At 38.6% G+C, this 21,784-nt stretch overlaps 2 protein-coding genes and 1 long non-coding RNA gene across 3 annotated transcripts in view; 2 read left to right on the top strand and 1 right to left on the bottom strand.

Annotated features, from left to right (window-relative positions):
* Positions 1 to 21,784, bottom strand: part of LOC144987372 (uncharacterized) — a 215,991-nt gene that overhangs the window by 182,323 nt on the left and 11,884 nt on the right. The gene's annotated exons all lie outside the window — the stretch shown is intronic.
* On the top strand, positions 7,325 to 10,419 carry LOC101169755 (uncharacterized). Its single transcript, XM_078936312.1, has 5 exons — positions 7,325 to 7,999; positions 8,102 to 8,809; positions 8,904 to 9,041; positions 9,163 to 9,200; positions 9,297 to 10,419. The coding sequence occupies exons 1-5, from the start codon at positions 7,942 to 7,944 to the stop codon at positions 9,423 to 9,425; spliced, it is 1,071 nt and encodes a 356-aa protein (XP_078792438.1). The 5' UTR covers positions 7,325 to 7,941; the 3' UTR covers positions 9,426 to 10,419.
* nitr14 (novel immune-type receptor 14) lies at positions 18,480 to 20,017 on the top strand. Its single transcript, NM_001130394.1, is given in 5 exon segments — positions 18,480 to 18,528; positions 18,635 to 19,324; positions 19,411 to 19,542; positions 19,612 to 19,649; positions 19,738 to 20,017. Coding segments are annotated over 5 exon segments (1,038 nt in total). The 3' UTR covers positions 19,867 to 20,017.

Raw genomic sequence — 21,784 nt, 5'->3', positions numbered from 1 at the left:
GGCAACACCTGCCTTCTTCCTGACCTTTAAAGGGGCGCCATCAGTGACCAGACTGACATCACATGACCAGTGCACTCCAACATCGTCCAGCACAGTAACTACAGAGCTGATGTCATCAGCTGTTGTGTCCATCAACTCAAATAACTCTCTTTAACACTTCTATAAATATGCACAGCGGTGCGATATCTGTGATGTTGGTGCTCTCATCAGTAGAGACAGGAATGCAATAAATGACTGGGTTCTTTCTTTTGGTGCTCAAGTCTCCTCAGAGATGATGGATCTGATCGTACTCCTTGACAGACTTATGTTAGCAAAGGTCGACTGCTTTTTGGGGCACAACACTTCTGCCGCCTTCAGCATTTTTTAATAAGTTCACCATCCAAAATTGGTCTGGATGCTTGCTCGAAGTTGTTTGCAATAAGGTGTCTGTCACTGCTCCATCACTGAGTTATGGCTGCAGTAAATACAGACGGTTATTTTTCAGTCCAGTTAATAGCTGCTAAATCTTCTCAAAACCCAGGACTGGACTCAGATGCAGAGTTCAAGATTACTTTTAATTCTCTGATTCAAGACATTTGGCTAAGCTTTGACAAGTGAAGACACGTGACAAACAGGCACTGAACAAAGGGAAACTCATGCTATAAATACATGAGGAGGGGAAGCACAGGTGGGAATGATCAGGGATGATGAGGCAGTCTCAGCTGTGGGGAAACAGACTAGGGCAGGAAGAGGAAGGTCTGAAACGAGAAGTGGTTTAACCCTTCAGAATAAAACAGGAAGTGCCGCACAACACAACACAAGTAATGGACAGGAACTTGACGAGACATGACACCACCTTTTTTGACCCTTTATGACTCACTTTTCTGTAAAAATGTCTTCACCACTGCTATTTCCTTTCTTTTAACAAAGTCCATCACTATCTGTCCTGCTGTATTCCTGTCCTGAACACCAAACTTACCCATCACTTCCTCCTCATCTGTTTCTTTCACCCACATGTCCAATAAAATCACCACTTTCTCTCCTCTAAACTAGAGATGCTCTGTAGTTTACATTGTGCCACGGGGGCATAACTACTTTCAGTTTTCAACTTTCAGCTTCATACTTATCACTCCATCTCACACTTTTTACCCACCTCCAGATCTTTCATGGTTTCGTGTGTCTGTCAGAAGAAGGATGCAGACTGTTCATTACCTTGCTCTGAGTCTGAGGTCTGAACATTGTCACCAAAATGAAAACATGGAGAGAGTGCATTAAATGCAAAGTGATAGCAATTACTGATACTCCTGTCAGAGCAGAATAGCCACCATTTTCTTACAACAATAAAAAAAGAAATGTTTAGGCAGTTTTCAAATGACATTTTATAATTGAAGCAGCAGAATAGAATACAACAATAAAAAAAGAAGCTGCAGTTTTGGAAACACTCACCCCTTCCTGTTTTTACTATTTTAAATTCATCATTCATGGTTTCTTCATTTGCGTCTGAAATGGTCTTTCTGTTTGTGCTCCACTTTTGTGGTGATGGTGGTGAGATGTACACTGCAGAAGTTTCCACCAGTGGAAACTTGATTCTGAGAAGTTTAAGACAGGAAGATGGGCCTGAAAATATTAAGGTCACAGCAACTTTCCTCTGATCAAAACCTGCTGGGACAGAAGCTTTGATTGGAGATGTGAGACAGTTATGATGAAGACGAGGGTGATGAAGGTTCAGAGAAGTGCTGAAAGTCTTCATGATCCTGATCTCCTTCTGGGACTAAATAATTTAAAGTAGCATTTCCGCTGTTGCCGAACAATGAAGATGCAACAAAGACTCCAGAAAAATACACAACAAAGACAAAACAGTAACATCTCTGTGAGTTTGAGGAGATAAGTCCTTTTTACCTCATTTCCTTTTTAGAAGTCTTTCAGTCATCATAAAGATGTGTCGGTCCGCCATTTGTTGTTAATTATTTATTACCTCACGCTTTGATTGAAAGTCCAATTTTAAGACATTTTGGAGCTGATATATAACATTCAACATATTTGCAGTCAAAGCAAAACAAAAATTTAACAAACTGGGATTTTTGGGCAACCATCAAAGAGCAAACATGAGCTCACATGTGGCAGAGCTAGAGCCTGCCTCATCTTCTGTCTTTCAGTTTCAGCTCAGTTGTATCTATTCACTAAATAAAGGACAGACAAAGGTGAAACAAATTATTTATCATATGGATAATCAGTCTGTAATAAAATGTCTAAACATGTAAAAAATATAATAGTAAAAAGCATTTAATCAAAAGTATTCACTCAAAAAGCAAGGGATCGTGCCATTTAATGTGATGCAAAGCTGGGTCCTGCATCATTTGGCTGCTGACACTAACAGGAAGTACTCAAAATACAGCAATTTTGTGTATACACTTATTTTCAATTATTTGAATCATACAGAAATCTTTTGCACAGATCAGTAGAGAAATATGTATTTTTTCATTAGTATCTAATGATGGCAGATGAGGAAGATAACAGGTGACACAGTGGAATCTTCAGCCTCACCTCTGAACGTTTTCTCCTCAGCTGTTCTTTTTTGTTGTTATAAGTATCAGTCAAACTGGTCAAGTACTCCTGTCTTTTCTATTTCATTTGTGTGGTTTCTTGTGTGACACTTTGTGTCTCTTGTGTAATCAAAGATAGCACCACGAGTGGATTTTGGATGTGTCTGAGTCTTGCTTTTCTGCCTGTAATCTTGTGGGCTAAAAATTCATGACTTGATGAAAGGAGTAGGGTTGGATGTATCGCTAAATGCCTTGTTTTTTTAAATCCCATTCCCATCTCACCTGTATCTAGATTGTTTTCTGATCAATAGCATGTGGTGAAGGGAATATGGGATTTGTTGATTGAGTCTATGGTGTGATAGTCAGTCTCTTGAAGTGTAAAGCTAAATTCAATCTGCCATCGGCAATGCATGTTCGTGCGATAACTTCCAATGAAAAATTTATGTTTACTCACATAAACATGCATTTAGGTTTGCTGAATTCAACTCTCGTGTTCACACAGAGCTACATAAGTTTTACGACCATTTCCAGACTATATGTAAAAAACACGCTGCCACTGAAAGTGCTTTGTAATAATAATGGATTGTATTTATCCGCGCTTTTCCAGAAGCTCAAAGTGCTTACATTGTGTCCATTATTCATTCAGATGATGGTAAGCTATGCCTGGGGCAGCCTGACAGAGGCTGCCAGTTCGCTCCTACGGCCCCTCTGACCATCACCGGGATCATTCATGCACATTCACACACCAGTGGAGCCACAGTGGAGGCAAGGAGGGTGAAGTGTCTTGCCCAAGGACACAACGACATTTTGGGCTGGTGGGAGCGGGGATTGAACCACTGACCCTTTGATCATTGGACGACCCGCTCAACCGCCTGAGCCACTGTCGCCCCTTGTAAGTTAAAGCAGGTTTACCTTTGACCAATACGGGACCCGGATTTTTAGTGACATATTGTTTTAGTTTATGTGGTAACCCAGACACGGCATTGAGCCTGACAAAGACTGCATCTGTTTTCAAATAAAGATAAACCAAGGCCACTCTCCTGACATGATGGTAATTCATACCCACCATTGCAAAAAACACTACCAATGTCCTGCACCGTTACCTTTTCATGGACAAATTGCGAGATTTGCAGCGTTTTGACATTTCGCACCAAGGCTTTTCTCGTAAATTTAATGCCTAGAATTCTCAGGTGTAAAAACTAATGTCACCGTTTGTTCTAACAGTGGTATAATTCTACAGTTGTCTCTCATTGATAGACAGAGCTATGTTCTAAAAAATAACCGGCAATATGCTAAGTAGTCAACTCTAATTTTTAACAGTTATTGTTGATGTTTTAAGGCTGTAAAATCCTATACTACACACAATTAAACAACTCATTAACCAACCCCCTGAACCAATTCGCTTAACTACAAGCACTGTTCCTGCTTTACACTCAAATACACACAGACAGAATTCTCTGCCATTCAAATATGCACACTGACTCATCACATGGGCAAATACCTGGCAAACAGTTTTACAATTAGCACTCAGAGCATTAGAATGAAAGGGAAAAAGGTGTGCTATTCTGTTTTGAAGCAATGGATGCCAAAAGTGGGAACAGAGGCAGAGCCTCCATTCATTATAGTGTTATACATTGAGCACATCAGTGTTTAGCTAGTTCTTATCAATGTCTATTCATATGATGTATGTGTGTGTGTCATTTGAAAACGCAATCTCATTGTGAGAGCAAATAACTTTGTATTAAATGTAAAGTTTAATCTTGCGGGAGAATTGGTGGGTTTTTCCCATTGTGTGTTTTTTGGGATTTGTGTTGTTTTTACATCACAGTAAAATAAACCTACCATGTCTCAATCAAAATGGTATTTTCCAATATCGATGTAATCAATTTATTTTATTCTGAAAGGACTTTCAAAATGGTATAGGTCAGTTTGATTAACAATTGCCTCAGACAGATTGATCTGGTTGGATTGTCTATAAATCGATTCATCGATTAAGTCGATCAATCTTTATCCCCCTATGCCACATTTAAGTAGTCTGCAATTTGTTCCAGAACTTCATTTGTGCCAAACCAAGTTTCATTGCTGGTCTTTGCACTGACCACCAGCTGTCACGCCATAATCCCAATCTTATCCTGTTCTATGACAAGTTGCCACTCTGTGATGCTTACTTCTGTGTGTCTCGACCGTCTGTTGCCATGTCAAGCTTCTGACTATTGCCCGTCTCCCACTTTGAGATATTCCTCAAAAAGTGCTACTTCTGGACAACAAGGTTCTTTTCTGTTAAACAATGTATCCATATCCAGATATTTACCTTCCTTCCAAACTCATTCATTGAAGGAAATCTGTACCAGCATTCCTTTTTCTCTCATCTATTGAATTAAAGACTATCAGAATCCATGGTAAATACTTATTTAGCAATTTTCTACCTTCCTAAAGGCCAAAGGCATTTGACAGTCACAGTCCCGTTCACCCATCCACACCCACATTCACACACTTATGGCAGCACTGCTGTCTTACACAGGTGGTCAACCACTCCCCATTTTCACCAGTTCTACATATCTATATATCTCTTCACTAACCAGCATCTGTAACATTTGAAAAAATTACAATTTATAACAAAATATAATCAAGGGATTGTCTATCTGTGCAGTGTCAGTCAGATGCACTGTTGTTCTGCCTCACAATTGCATGCGTCTACTTGGAGGCTTGATTTGAAACATGAAGAAAAAGGCTGGATAGTAAACGTTGGCAATGAATAAAGGAAAAATATGTACTGGAAGGAAAAATACAAACAGATACAAATCAAGACTGAGAAGGGATAAAAACAAAAAAAAAACCTTTCTTCAGTTTGTTTTTAAACACATTTTTGTGGCATGGTGGTTAATGCTTTTGCTTTACAGTGAGAAGCTCTTAGTTTTAATCCTAGCTGAGATATTTTCAGTGTGGAGTTTGGATGTTCTCCCTGTGGGTATATGGGTTTTCTCCAGCACTCTGGTTTCCTCTCACAGTCCAAAAATATGCTTCATAGATTAACTGGGATCTATAAATTGCTCCTATGAGTATATGTGTGATCCTGCAACCTGTTCAGGGTATCCTCTTCTGTCACTAAACAGTAGCTGGGTTGGCTCCGGCAACCCAGTGCCCTGAAAGCGATACTTCAGGTTCTTATGATGGATGGATACAGTTATGTTCACAATGTGATTATGTAAAGATCTTTGAAAGATAAGTTTTAGAACAATCCAAACTGGTACAGGAAATGCTTAAACATCTTAAATCTCGAAAATATGTCAAACTATGCAGCTGAAACAATATGATTATGAATACTATAAAGCCTTCAGTATCAATTAGAAAAGTTTCTCACTCTTTATTAGGAGTGGCCGTGGTGCAGTGGTAGGCCGATTGACCCGCAAGATTGCGGGTTCGAGTCCCGCCTTGCCTGCCCTTATGTGGAAGTGTCCTTGGGCAAGACACTGAACCCCACCTTGCCTCTGGTGGAAGGTTGGCGCCAGTGTTGGGCAGCGGAGCCGCCACCGGTGTGTGAATGCGTGTGTGAATGGGTCTGTGAGTGTAAAGCGCTTTGTGCCTTAAGAAAGGTAGAACAGCGCTACATAAGTATACGCCATTTACCTTTTACCAATAAGTTCCAGTCACCATTTAGAGGTCAATAATGCAAAAAAAAAAAAAAAAGATCTATGGCTCTTACGCTATGTTCACACCGCCCTTGGTGGCATGCATTCAAGCAGACATCTCCAATGAAAGGTTTGTGTTAATATGTGTAAATGCACATTTTGGGCTTCTGCTGTGAAATCTCCTGCGTTTACGAGTCGCTACACAAGTTTCTATGACCATTTTTTGGCTCTACATTAAAAAACAGGTGGGGTGACCACTGAACATTAACCCATGGACTTGGATTTGGTAGTGGCATTCTTTTTAATTTACGGAAGTGCCAATCATTTGAGAATTTATCATGAAGGAGAAATAAATCATTGTGGTTTGTGCCCCGCCAGAATTCTTTTACATTAACTCTTTTGTATGTCGGAATACAGCTGTGAAAGAATAAGCCTAAGTCAAGATTTTGCGAGATTTTCACCACTCCGACATTTTACACCTAGCTTCTTCCAACTATAGCTGGCTAACATGCGCTAAGGTCGGGTAGCGACAGTTCAGTGTGAACATCATGACCTAAATGTGTGTTCAAGAATGCATGTTCTCAAATCCGCATCACACTTCTTTGTGTGAACGCATCATTAAGTGTACAAGACGTTCTCTTTTAGAGGCATCAAGCTGATGATAAACAAACCAAAGGTGATCTATAAAGGAAAATAATTTTAAAGTCTTTACCAGGTCACAAACTTTTACCACGGGGGAAAGAACATCAAACCCATCTTTGGAGTTATGAATATTCAGTCATTCATCTTCTTCCCTTTATTCCTTTACGGGGTCACAGGGCTGCCGGAGCCTATCCCGCACACTTGTGGGCAAAGGCAGGGGCACCCTGGACATGTCGCCAGTCTGTCGCAGGTTATGAATATTGTAGTTTAATGTGTAAACTGAAATTTACGATACAGCCAATCTGTCTTATTTGAATAAGAATGGCTTATGTGACCATGATTCTAATACTGAAGAAGATGAGGGTAAAAAAAAGGTAATAGTATGGAGGAAAACCACCTTGAAAAGAATATTAAGGAGAAACCAAAAACAACCAGATTTGGCAATGTGGACCATCTGTTGAGAGGAAAGGAAAGAAACAGACAAATCCTGTATACATTTTGATATCTGAACCAAGTTAAAAAAAAGTTGGCTAGTTCTGTAACCCCAGCAAAAAGAACAGAGTCAGCAGGTGGACAAGCAGAAAATCTATGAAACATCTGCTATATGTGGAAATGATAAAGGAAGAAGTCTATTTACCCAAAACAGAAGTTGAACCCAAAAACTAAGTAAAATGAACAAAACTCTACTGAGGGAACAAAATCACAAATGTAACCTAACTGACTAAAAGTCAAATCACTGGTAAAAAAAAAGAAAAAGGTCATGAAGATAAGGTTCATTAATACATTAATATAAACCAACAAAGGGGTCAAAGTAAATAATCCCTCCTCTGCCATCACTGGCTGGGTCCTTCTGAAGCTCCTCCCACAGTCACCTTTTTTGGACCAGGAAGCAGAACTCAATTGCATAAGTGGATGTATTTCAGGTTAGGGTTAGGGTTGTGGGAGATCGAGCAGAAGTCAGGCTTCCACTGTGTGCAGGTAGACACTCCCATCACTTTTGTACAGACACAAACCTTATTGTGGCTTGGATCATGTGATCATATTTCCTTACACTGTTGCAACTTCAGGGGACCAATCAAAATCCGTCTTGTCACTATAAAGGTGAAAAATCGTCAGTTATATTTTACATTCAACACAAGAATCTGGACATGATGATTTCTAAGCTCTTTGTTTTCTTTCTAACATGTGTGTTTGTAGGAGCAGATGGTGAGTTTTGGTTTTATCATTTTATTTGAATTTATTTGCGGATTTACATCAAATTTATATTAAAAATGGTATAAGTGCATTTTTGCTTTTGTTTCACTTCAGGTCAGAAGACTTATCTGAAATCTTCATCCTTTGTGTGGCAGAAAAGTGGTTTTCTATCAGTCAACGTTGGTGACACAGTTACTTTAGAATGTTCTTATGAAGGTTATGAATTAACATGGATTTCCTGGTACAAACAAAGTTTGGGAGGAAAGCCTGAACTTATGTCCAGTTTCTATGCGTACAGCACGGAAGTGACCTTTTTTGATGAATTCAAGGACAATTCACGCTTCAAACTGGATATAGAAAACAAAAATCATCACTTGAAGATTTTGAATTTGCAATTTTCAGACTCTGCTACTTACTACTGTGCAGTGAGCTATGCAATGATCCTGAAATTCACTGAGGGTGTTACAGTCAATGTAAAAGGTTCAGGCTTAACTGTCATGAGTTCAGTGGATCAGTCGTCCTCTGAGAACATCCATGCAGGAGACTCTGTGACTCTGAACTGTACAGTACACACTGGGAGCTGTGATGAAGAACACAGAGTTTACTGGTTCAAAGACTCTGAAGACTCTCATCCAGGACTCATTTACACTCATGGAGGCAGGAATGATCAGTGTGATAGAAAGAACAACACACAAACACACAGCTGTGTCTATGAGCTGCCTATAAAGAAAGCGACAGAGTCTCATGCTGGGATCTACTACTGTGCTGTTGTCTCATGTGGACACATACTGTTTGGAAACGGGACCAAGCTGGACCTCACAGGTGAGTTACAGTGACAATGAACTGCTTCTCTGTGAAGATGTGTGTTGCAGCTTTCCTAAAGATTTTTCTCTGTGTGATATGTGACTCTCTGCAGGTGATGATGATTCTGATAGTTTCCATACTCCCTTCCTGGTTTACCTTTTTACATCACTGATAGTTATCATCTGTCTTCTTGTCTTGGTGATTTTTCTGTTGTGCAAGATGAGACAAAGCAACAAATATCCATCCACAGGTAACACACACACAAACACACACACACCCACACACACAAGTTCACTTTTCTGTAATTGTTTTAGAATGTGAGTTTAAGTAACAAAAAACATAATAATCAACATTTGTTTTTTTATAACAAGAGGAGAGATCGGCAACTCTGTCCTTAACAAGCACAAAGGTAAGATTTGCACTAACGAGGTTATTTTAAAATATAATGTCTATTTAAACATTCTGTATTTATTCAAAGTGTCATCTTAACTCTGTTTTTCTTCAGGTTAAAGTTCAAGAAGCAGAAAGCCTCCAGTATGCCACTGTAGATGTGAAGCGGATGAATCGATCAAAAAGACAAAAGAACGACACCAGCAGCCAGTGTATTTACACAAGTGTGAGGGAGAAGAGCTAAACCTTTTCAGGGATATGAAATATTTCAAGTAAGAGATTTCCCCATCAGAATTTTCAAGTCTTCGATGCCATTCCAAGTTATTGGATTTTGAGTGCCAAGTCCTCATCGGATACTTTTGTAAAACATTTTTAAAAATTGAAAATATTGAAATCCAGGTGGGTCCCTTTAATTCTATACACCTTATTTTATTATTTAACACTTCTGTAAAGTAGCTTGAACAATCAAAAATACATGATAGTTAGTTATGTGTCAGTTCAGGTTCCCATTCATCCAGGTGGCGTTGTCTTGAAGTGGAAGTGGACTTAAAATGTTCTCCACTTGGATCAGCGGCGAAAAGTTTCAAGGAACAAAATTTCCAGTCGGGTTTCTATAACTCAACTTTCAGACAATTAGTAAAGTGAGAAAGTTTGGAAATTGTAATGTTAGTATCTTCAGATCTGTTGGTCTTTTTTGATTAATTATGATCAATGTTTACATGAAAAATTATTCAAAAGTATAACAGATTTTCTCTTAAAACCTTTGTTGCAATACGGCAGTGAGGTGGTGATTAGTCATGTGAGGAGGTTTGGTGACTCGAGCTTCAGGATCTTCAGAGCTATTGAACATTTTTGATCAGATCTGATTCGGATCTTTAAAATTTTAAAACAAGGATTTTCTTTTAAAATCTTTGCTGTACCATGAATGTGAAGAAGTAACTTATTTATTTTGGTTGTTTTTAAGAGATGGATTAATTTTTTTAACCACCTTTTCCCAGAGCGTGCACTTTGCAGCCGTCTCACCGTTGGCAACACGGAGAGCGCAACTCTCATTAAACAGAAACAAAAATGTGATCTTTTTCTGTGGTTTTGTTGGCATTAGATCAAAGAAATGGAGACACTTGCTGTCTCTGTTATTTAAATGTTTTTTACAAGAGTAATGAAGCCTGGAACTCCAAATCCTTAACTTCACAGAGCTGTTTTTGTGCACATCATGCTTAAACTGTTGCTGTATTCTGCTGTGCTTTCCGTCAATAAAACATAATCTATTCATGATGTGCAAACTTCTAGTAGAACATTTGTTTGTAAAAAGCTTGAAATGTACAGCACTGATCAAAATAATATTAATGCTGCTGTTGTGTCCTTCTGCAAGACACTTCACCCTCTCTGCCTCCAGTGTGGCTCCACTGCTGTGTGAACGTAAATTTCAGTGAATTTCAGTGGTTTAAAAGGATCTCCATATCTATAGTCAGTGATGCAGTTCGTTACACCATCTGCTCAAGCCTTACATGATTTTACCTGCTTTGAGACTTCAGGCTTTAGCTTATATGGAACCCCAGTTTCTTTAAAGTTGTTCTCCACAGTTAATTTAACTTTCAGCTATAGGCTACTTAAATTTTGCTTTACTGAGTCAGAAAAAGTGAAGAACCATATAAATTGGGACGATGAAAAACAACACTTTGTACCTCTATTAATGATAAATGTAGTATACTTAAGGTGAGGTAAAAAAAAAACGTACTTAGTTAGCCATTACTTGGCAGGTTCTGCCACTTAAAACAATAAGAGAAGCCTGTAGTTTTCATCATGAGTATACTTCAACTATGAGAGACAAATTGAGAACCAAAAATCCACGTTCCAAAAAATGAGAGGGTTCTCACATTGTAGCTTGTGTTGCCGCACTGGAACACAAAGTGGGGCACATTGTTACAAAGTGGGGCACAGCCCTTTCCAGGAAGACTGTGCTGCCAGTGCCACTGCCCCCAGGCTAACACACACACACACTTTCCCTGTGGAGCTATAGCTGTCATCTTCAAAAACCCTTTCCTTTTATATGCACAAAACGCACATCGATCTTTGCAAAAGTTGGGATATTATTTGTTTTTGTAGGCGAAACGCAGACACGCTGCAGAGGCCGGCTCTAGGATGATGTCATGAAATGGGCAGGACCCATAAGGAGCGAAAAGCGGTGCCTAAGAGTTCAAGTCATCTTACTTCCGGCTAGGAAAAGAAGCTTTTGACAATAACTGATATTTCATCTAAAAATTCCTCTTTAGTGTGCCAGGGGTATTATACTAGCACATAAATTGATATAGTTTACTTTGAAAGGCTTAAGAATAGCATGGCAGGCCCTTTAAACAATTTGGAATAATGTACTGTGTGCAGTTATTTAGGCTTCTTTTTTTGTTTTTGGTGATACTGAACATTGTACATAGAAGAAAACGGCACACAGATACCAGGCGGTGATTGTGTAAATACAGAGGGCCTTACACATTTTTCTTAGCACAGAGATTACTTTCAACACTGATAACAAACATAAGGGAAAATTAGTTACATAGAGATTTGTGTTGCAGTTTGTGTCATTTCATAAAGTTATGTGACAAAGTGTTTAAAACTATTAAACAGCTTTCCTCTTATGTTAAATGTATTTTAACATGAAAATATGTGTTTTAGTGGATTTTCACTTTAAGAAGAAATAGTATACATAGTACAGTATTTAAAACCTGAAAGATGTTATCTTTCCACATATGGGGGTGGTTATAGAGCAGGGGCAGACGTTCGACCTCTGATCAGAACAAAGGTTTTGAAGAGGTTAGGTGTTAGTTTCATTACTCCCACCTCCAGTCAAACTACTTTTGTCATTGTGCTGCTGTGTCTGCTGCTCTGTAGTGTGGTTTTACTAGCATTGCCCTCCTAAACTTTGAGACTCCAATGACGGTGTATTTACATGGTCAAAGTCAAGCACAACTTGCTTTGAGTTTGCCTCCACAAAAGGAGACAACTCTTCTGCAGCAAAAAATGTGGCAAAAAGATAAGTGCAAAGGCTATGGGTCATCGTTGCAACTCCAAGTTGTATGAGCAAGTCTCAACTCGAGACAGCCAAGTCTTTCAGAAGAGCAGCAGAAGTTGATTTTTGATCAAATTCGGGAATTGAACGCTAGCGAAGAACGCCAGTTATACGTCACTACTTTGGTCACAAAAATTAAAATAAATTAAAAAAAAGTTGCTGAGGGATCCTGACGCAATTCATCATTTTCCTACCAACTGAAACTTAAAGATGGAAAACGTGTTAAAGTGCGACTCTACAATTGGTCTCCCTGAAACAGCCACTACAAGTTATGGATTGAAAAACTTGCAGCGGCACCATCTAAATCTGGACCTAAGAAATAGAAGCTGATAATGGTTGAACCTGATGTCAAGGATTTCATTAAGGACTGGTTGAGGGGTCTACCTAGTGTTTGTTTACACTACTGTAGAAGCGGATCCACCTACCACACCCTAATGAAATGCCACCCTGACTACCAGTGTCCTGGTAGTGACTGACAGACTGGTTTACATTGGTCTATATGTAATTTGATTGTGACATCCAACATCTGCAGTCATAGCCTCTTGAGCAGGCAGTAACAGTGGTCATTCATCTTCTGATTTTAATCACCCTTTGGGGTAACAGGAAGTAAATAGAGCCTATCCCTGCAACTTGCGAGCGAAGGCAGGGGGCACCTTGGACAGGTCGCCGGTCTGTCTCAGGGTAGAGTGTCCACAATCATGTATTTTAGCACTCACATTCACAAGGACAATTAGGGACAATTTAGATTAAAATAATAAAACCCACACATGCACGGGGAGAACATGCAAACTCCACACAGACAGGTCCCCCACCCGGGACTTGAACAGGGGGCCCTTCTTGCTGTGAGGCAAGAGCGCTAACCACTGCTCCACTGTACAGCCCAGTAATAGTGTTTTGATTTTTTTTTATTGTTTTGTAAAAATGTTCAAATGTTTCAGTCGTTTTTATTGAATTTCTATTCAAACTGCTTCTGCATATCGCACAATCGGGAGGAGACAAACAGGAAAAACTGGTATTGAAAAAAAGATTCGAACCAATAACTAGGAGGTCTGCAAAGGAAGAAAGAGACGACACAGTGTGGATCGAGTTTAATTCAGGTCAAGTTTCACAACTAGCAAACGTTTAAAAATCTATTGCAATATCAGATTTTACACTTAGAGACTTTTTGAAAAAAGAAAGTAATAACAGAATTATTAAAGCAGTCTTTGATCACACGCATGAAGTGTCTCTAACAAATCCCTTAGCACTACCAGCTAATGTCGAATAAATGTTCAGTCAAAGATGTTGATGCTTTAAAGAAACCTCTGCTCTTTTCCTGGTAAACAGGTTTGCTGATGATCACCTTGTCTCACCTTTCCCATGAGAATCTGATGTAAGAGAATAATCCAGTGTTCTTAAGACTGATTTAAGTGTTTAAAAAAAAATTACTCACCATCTTGACCAGAGAAACTCCTCACTTTGTCAAAATGGGCGAATGTAATGGACAAACAACATTCAGTGATGGGAAAACGCTCAGTGTGTCAAGTTGGGCAGGCTGAGGAGCATGAAGGACCCAAAATGCAGAGACGGAGGCACACTGTTCCATGGCAAGGGATTTAATTAACAAAAAGCGCTGCAGAGCAGGGTAACAAAACTACAACTAAACTTACTGTGGCATAGCATGAAAAAGGCAGCAGACCTACATGGAAGAGACATTAATGATTTTAATGGACCAGCACAAGAGGAAGGCAGAGACAAGACTTAAATACAAACAGGAATGACAAGACACAGGTGAACATGATCAGGGCAGATTTGGACAGAGGAAACAAAACTCAAGAACATGACAAGACAGGAAACCTTTCAAAATAAAACAGGAAACAGAACTCATGACAGACCAAAACGGAAAGCAAAAACCAATACAAAAGAAACTCCAACCATGACACAGTGAGACCAATGCATCCATTCAGCAATCAGGAGTCAGTCTTGTTTTAGCAAAATGTTGGTTATTATAAATATTAAACAAATTCACACAAAAAAAAGTCTAATTGCATAAATGGTAGATTTACTTCTAGGGTAAAGTTTGAATTAGGTTTATATGACTAGCTTAAGCAACAGGCCACCAAGCTGTTGCCTGGCAAACTAACCTTCGTTCTACAAGTTGTTGTCTAAACAGGAAAAAAATGGTGTTAGGTGTGAAGAACCACAGAAGGGCACTGGTAACAGGAACAGTTCAGCGTACTTTAAGTTGCTTTTCTAGACTTGATGTTATCAACCGAAATAGGTGCAACTTTGTTGATCTTTGTTTTAATGAAAATTACAAAAAGCTGCTTAATATCTGGATTACAGTCTTTTTACTTGTCTGGTTTTCTGTGTCAGTGGATGAAAAGTTAAAATAAACGGATGTGCAGTTAAGAGCAGTGTTTGCATGCATATGTGGGTAAACAGCAGGTCTGCACCTCAGCCCCCCCCCCCCCCCCCCCCCCCCCCCCCTTTTCCACTGTGATGACAGCGGGCCGCAGGCACACAATCGCCTTTTAGTCATTATAGGAACAGCACATGCAGAAAATGCTGCCCTACTTTCACAGGAACTCTTCTCTTTTTGCTTTGATATGTAAAAAGATATCGTGCAAAATTCTGTCCTGATGACAAGAGGCTTCTAAACCTCATTTGTTTTAGCTTTCATGATGGTCTAAATAGATTTTGGTTCCACTATGACACAACTCAGAGCTTCATGGTGGCCTGCGCACCACACGGGGCTCCAAAAAACAATTACTCCAATCATTCTTAACAATCTGTGGTGAATTTCCCATGTGAGTAAAGTCAACAAATGCAGCACATTGGCTAACCTACTAAAACAAGAACCCTACATTTTCCTTATACCAGCCCCGCCTCTGTCTTTTTATTGTAAAATTGACATTCGTCCTAACCTTATAAACCTTTAAAATGAAGGGAGCACATAAGTATAGCTGTCAAAATAAAACCACAGTACTGTTACTAAATACAAGTAATCAGAATCAGTGTATTAGTATGTTTTTAGACATTTTCATAAATGGCTACTCTTGGAGAGTTTTGCCTCCATCCCAAGATTGTTATGGCGTTGGCAGAAGCATGTGCTGCTCAGAAAAACTGCTAAGTGAACTGTTTGTTTAAAAACCATGCTGGGTTAACATCAAAGAGGATATTAAAACGTTTCGATCCCTATATTTATCTTATTTGAAAATCATTTTACATAAACTTAGCCAATTCCAGTTATTAAACATCTTTTTGAATAGCTGAAAATTAGTGCAAATGTATTGGACAGAAATGTTAACTTTTCAGATCAGGTTTCTTTCATATGATCAAATTTCACAATTGTCATTGTGGTCAAAATAAAAATGTATGTTCCTTATATGTTAAGACAACTCAGTCATTTCATTACTGGCTAACATTAGAGATCTGCTGGCACCATCATATGACAACGTATGGGTATTCAATGAATATTTTTGGAAATCCGGTTGCATAATAATTTTGAAAGTACACACACGCAAACACACACACACACACGCACACACACACACACACACATATATATATATATATATATATATATATATATATATATATATATATATATATATATATATATATATATATATTTATGCTATATAAGGCTATATATCCTCCCAGGCCTCTGGTAGAGGACCCAAGCCTATGTGAGTAACCACCCGCGGAGGGTGAGAGGGGCGTTGTTTTTAGTTTTATATATATAGCCATCCTTCAGTGAATCTTACAGTGCCTCGTGATGCTTTCTGCTGACAGCTCTACACAGATGCCGATTTCATTCCTTGTTTTATTTTAATGAGATTTGGCACCTACTCACATTGCTAAAGCTGGCAAAAGATGACTCAATATCCACGGTGTTGCTTTGCTTAAAAGGGCATACCTGTCTGACCTGACCCAGAAAATTTGTGGGTTGTTGACTAGAAGAACATAAGAGACACTTGACCCCAAATGACTTATTGATAACAATCAAAGCAACTTGGGTTTCCCTTACACCAAACCAATGCCACAGGGTGATCACCAGCCATTACATGCAGTAATTTATGTAGTATGAGATCCAACTTTTGAGTGATTAGAAGTTAATACAGTGTACAGAAGCCATAGTTTTCTCCTTTGCAGTATGGTGGTGAGCTCTTTTGCATCACATCCACACAAAAAAGATTCAAATCCCTACTAAATCTTTTCTGTGTGGAGTTAGTGTTTTCTTCAGGTGTGTTTTAGGGCCCTCTAGCTTCCTGTAAAGGGAACTGGTGGTTCTAAAGGATTCCTTAGGTGTAAATGTATGTGTGTTGGTGTCTGTCTATGTGTGGTCTTATAATGGACTGGCAAATTGTTCGGGGTATACCCCACAGTTTCCATTCAGTAGCTGTGATCGGCTCCAACCCCCCCTGGAAAAGAGCAGAGAATAGAAAGAGTGAGTATAGAAGATGAAAGGGTGGACATTTGTACTGGAAACATCTTTTTTTAAGTGTTCTGACTTAATATTCTAATTTTCTTAGACACTGAAGTTTAGGCTTTCATTTTACGTGGGCCAAAATGTTTTAATGTATGTGTCATGATCCTAAATAAAATGAGAGTTTCACTTAAAATTAATAGAATTTTTCTCAAAAAGACTTTTGGGAATGCACCTGTCATGCTCCACCTGTTCCCAGGAAATGAACATATTTGGAACTTACTGTGTCACCTGCCTATAACCATCTCATCAAAAATCATAACACATATCATCAGGTATGTGTTGTTCTATTGCCAGATCGTAGTAGTCTGCTCCTCATTTCAGTGTTTAATTATTGCCATGCTGCATTGCCAACCTTGGAATTTTCTTGGGTGCTGCAAGGTGGCATGGTGGTTAGTGCCCTTGCGGCAGCTGGGACCTTTCTGTGTGGAGTTTGCATGTTTTCCTTGTGTTGATTTTCTTCAGGAAATCTGTCTTCCTTCCACAGTGCAAAAACATGCTTCATATCTCTAAATGGTCCTTAAATGTCAGTATGAGTGTGTGCCCCTGCAACAGACTGGTGACCTTTTCAGGGTGTACTCTGCCTTCACCCAACAGTAAATTGGGCTGACTCCAGCAGCTCTGTGACCACGAAAGGGATTTAACAGGTTTTGAGAATGGATGGATGGATGGGTGGGTGGGTGGGTGGGGTTGGGCGGGCGAGCAGATGGACGGATGGAATTTTTCTTGTCCATCAGTTGCCATATGATATTCTCGATCTTAGCATGTTCCATGACTACTTGCCATTCTGTGATGCTGACCACTAGCTATCACAACCTTTTGTTGCATCATCCGGTTCCTGGCCATTGTCTGCCCCTGACTTTTAGATAATCCTTACTAATTAACTAGTTTGGACTACGGGTGTTGAGGTCTTCTTAACTGCTGAACAAGTTCAGCATTGTAAACCCCTCTTTGACCTCCTTTTGGCTCACCACCTCACCCTCATTCACTAAAGCAAACCTGTATACAGGGGACTATCACAGCATCCTGCTTTTCTCATCTACTGAATTACCGTAAGGACTATTCAGTTATTTCCTCTCACTGCCATTCTGTTTTGCCCAATCATTTTACTATTGAACTGGTACATTTTCGTCAGGTTTTTACCATCTTATAAACATTGCTAGAGTCAAAGTTCAATTGTCAAAACCAGACCTAATGAGACTTATTCACTCATTTATAGGTTTGATGACTGCAAGATTCTACTTTCTCGCCTCAGTAAAGCTGTACGACAGCTGTACGGCCAGATCACTGCTGCTGAGGAACCTGTGTGTGATTTTCAGTGCAAATAAATTTGCATTGACTTTAATTAAAATGATTCTGGAACAGATATAACGCTCACTGAACTTCAAAAACCTGCAACTTTTATTTTTATACTGTCACCCGTTGTGCCTTACTGTGTGAAAAAGTTGTTGTTTATGAACATACTGTACATTTAATATAGTCATGCTCAACTCTGCGTTTATATTGGTAAATCTAAAAAGAAAGAAAAAGAAAAAAAAAAATTCATGTTGAATGCAAAATTACAGAAATTCTGTATACTTTTTATTTTTTATTTTGCTAACCTTGTCAAGCTGATGAAATGTCGTCATTGGTTTTTGAGAACATGTGATCATGTTTCCACAGGAGGGTAAATGTGGGACTTTAAGTGGGCCAATCAGATGCAGCCTCTTGTCTTATGAGTGGAAAAATCAGAGCTTATGTTCATTCAACACAAAAATCCAAACATGGAGACATCTGCTCACATTGTTTTCTTTTTGACACTTTTGCTTTCAGGTGAGTTGAGATTCTTTATATGCAAATATTTCTTAAGTCATGATTATGAAAAGAATCGTCACATTTACAATAAAAAAAAATGTTTTTGCTCTTTATTTTACTTTAGTTCAAATGACTCTTCTCGCATCTTCCTCATCTGTGCATGCAGACAGTGAATTTGTATCCGGTCTTATTGGTCAAACTGTGACTTTACCATGTGACTACAACAGGAGTGATTTCATTTGGGTTGCATGGTACAAACAAATGGTGGGAAAGAAGCTGGACCTCATTTCACAAATGTTTAGGTATCAAAAAACAGTCATGAAGAATCCACGTTACAGTGTGAAAAGTCAAAACCAAAAATATCACTTAAATATTTTGAACCTACAAGACTCTGACTCCGCTACGTACCACTGTACCATTTGTTTTGCTGCATCAATAGATTTCTTAAATGTGGTTACAGTCAATGTAAAAGGTTCAGGTTCAACCATCCAGACTTCAGTGCATCAGTCGTCCTCTGAGAACATCCATGCAGGAGACTCTGTGACTCTGAACTGTACAGTACACACTGGGAGCTGTGATGAAGAACACAGAGTTTACTGGTTCAAAGACTCTGAAGACTCTCATCCAGGACTCATTTACACTCATGGAGGCAGGAATGATCAGTGTGAGAGAAAGAACAACACACAAACACACAGCTGTGTCTATGAGCTGTACATGAAGAACCTGACAGAGTCTCATGCTCGGATCTACTACTGTGCTGTTGTCTCATGTGGACACATACTGTTTGGAAACGGGACCAAACTGGAACTCACAGGTGAGATATAAATTTGAATATTCAAGTTTGTGGATAAAAAAATGTCCTCAAGAATTTAAAGTTAAATATTTTTAATCTGGTTCCAGACTCTTCAGCTCCTCTTAACTCTGTGATTCTGAACAGTTTGGTTGGATTATTGACGGTCATGAGCGTCCTCGTTGCTTTTCTGTTTTTTCTGCTGTGGAAAAACCACAAGAGCAACAACTGCACCTCCACAGGTACACAAACGCCTTTCACTGTTTAACAAATGTGTTCTTGAATTAAACCTTTCTGTGTTTCATAACCAGAGGAAAGATCGCCTGCTGCCCCCTTAAGAAGCTCAGAGGTGAGACTAAAATCCCTTCAGTTATCTTGTTAATCTTGGATTCCCACAAAGTTCACTCTGTGATTCTCTTTTGTCAATTTGGTTTCAGGCTGAGAACAAAGACGCAGAAAGCCTCCATTATGCTGCTGTTAATGTTAAGAAGTCCAGCAGAACAAAAAGTCAGAAGAACGACTCCAACACCGACTGTCTTTATGCGAGTGTGAGACAGCAGAACTGAACCTGCTTTGTTTTTTGGTTATTTTTTACACAACACCACATGACATTTAAAACATTTAAATTATTTAAATTGACATGTTAATAAAGAAAGAGCTGAACTTCATCGGGTCATGTAAAAATCTAAGATAAAAATAAAAACTTTACTCAAATAATGCGATTTTAATGCCACACTAACTGCTTTAACTCACAAGGCAACAAGGTAACTGGCAAATCTTCCAACAATTAATCTTTTTTTTTTTTTAAATCTATTTTTGTATCTTACCTTTTTGGATAAGAGACTGTAAAGTCTTAAAAGTTTAATTCAAATTTAACGTTTTCAGTTTCTTTGTGTTTTGTTTCCTTGGTTTTTTCCTGTTTTATTTTGTAGTATTTCCTGTTTTGTTGTTGTTTCGAGTTTTACCTTTCCCCATCAGTCCTGAGTGTCTCCACCTGTGTATCGTTTGTCTGCATGTATTTAAGTCTTGTCGTTCCCTTCCTCCTGGGCTGCTCCATAGGTTAATGTTTCTCTGTTCCAGTGTGTTTCGAGTTTTGAGTGTTTCTAGCCTGCTCTGCAGTGGTTTTTGGTTTGTTTAGTTTTAGTTATTAAAGATTCTGTTCTCCTGAAACCTCCTACCTCCTCCTCTCTGCACCTGGGTACTTCCTCCTATTCCCCCCCGTAACATCAAACCTCTAGCTATTTAAAGACATTTCATCTGTTCAGTTTGTCTGATCTTCTGTGGTCATTTTGAGGTTGAGGTTAGACAGAGAAAAGGTCAGGAGTGCGGGTGGGAGGTGGAAAAGTGGAATTAAGTAGGACAGAGAAAGAAGACAAACAAAATTTAAAAAAGGCAGATGCCATAAAAATAGTTTTATCTCAATGATACCTAAAACTCAACAATAGGACCCTAAAATAATACAGCAGAACAAATACTTCTTGTTTTTGTGTTCTAAAGAAAATATAGGACAAACAGTCCCATCCCGATCATATTTTGACTCATTCTAAAACGATCCCTGTCATCTTTTATTGCTGATTATGCCGTTTTAAACCCAAATCAAAGTGTGTGTCATTTTCTATGACATATTTTCTGCAGAACGGGAGGAGTTCATCAGAAACTCGCCACTGAGATGTGGGGGGGACTGTTGGTATGGCAGTAACTCTTTGCTGATGTCCTATCATTTCTTTACAGCAAACGTGGAGTGTTGATTCACAACCACAGAGTTCATTTCAACACTTTTTCAAGGTTTTATAAAGCTCCACACTTTAAAGAGTAAAATTAACATACACATTTTTTACACCCATGCAGTCAATTAAAACATAATACATGACTGAATAACAAAAGACAAACTTTCATCTGTTGCTCCATGTGAGCTTTGAACATCAAAGAATTTGTAGCATTTCAGTTCTGTTTTAATAACACACTTTTCTGTACTTAATACTTTAAAGGCACAGTGATGTTTATCAAAGTACTCTGTAAATAACTTTTAAATCAATACCGTCTGTGTACTTTATCCAGCACTGATGAAACCTATGGAGTCCTATACTGTTCATAATTAAATAAATAAATATTTAATTCAATAAATAAATATGGCCTCATACAAATACACAATCAACCAATAAATCTCTCATAAATATATAAAAAGATCATGAAATCGTGAAAAACCTGCACACCGATTTTAAATTAGCCATTATATTATTCAATATATTTCATTTTGCTTTAAAAAAATGTTCATTATTTTAAAACAGCATCTTAAAAATATTCATTTTATTCACGTGGAATATTATTATAATTCTACTTCTTTTTTCGGAACCTTGGATTTCAAAATCAATATTTTCCAAAGTAGCTTTGTTTTTATTTCATGTTGCTGTTTTTCACAATGGCGTATTTATTTCATGAAGGGCTTTTTCAGGAGAATGGGTCTATCTGTCAATCAAACCAGAC

The sequence above is a fragment of the Oryzias latipes genome, chromosome 18 (assembly GCF_053564925.1).
Source record: "Oryzias latipes strain Hd-rR chromosome 18, Olatipes_Hd-rR_3.1".
NCBI classification, from domain to species: Eukaryota; Metazoa; Chordata; class Actinopteri; order Beloniformes; family Adrianichthyidae; genus Oryzias; species Oryzias latipes.
Note: the sequence above shows the minus strand (reverse complement) of the source record. Positions and strands in the feature narration are given on the sequence as shown.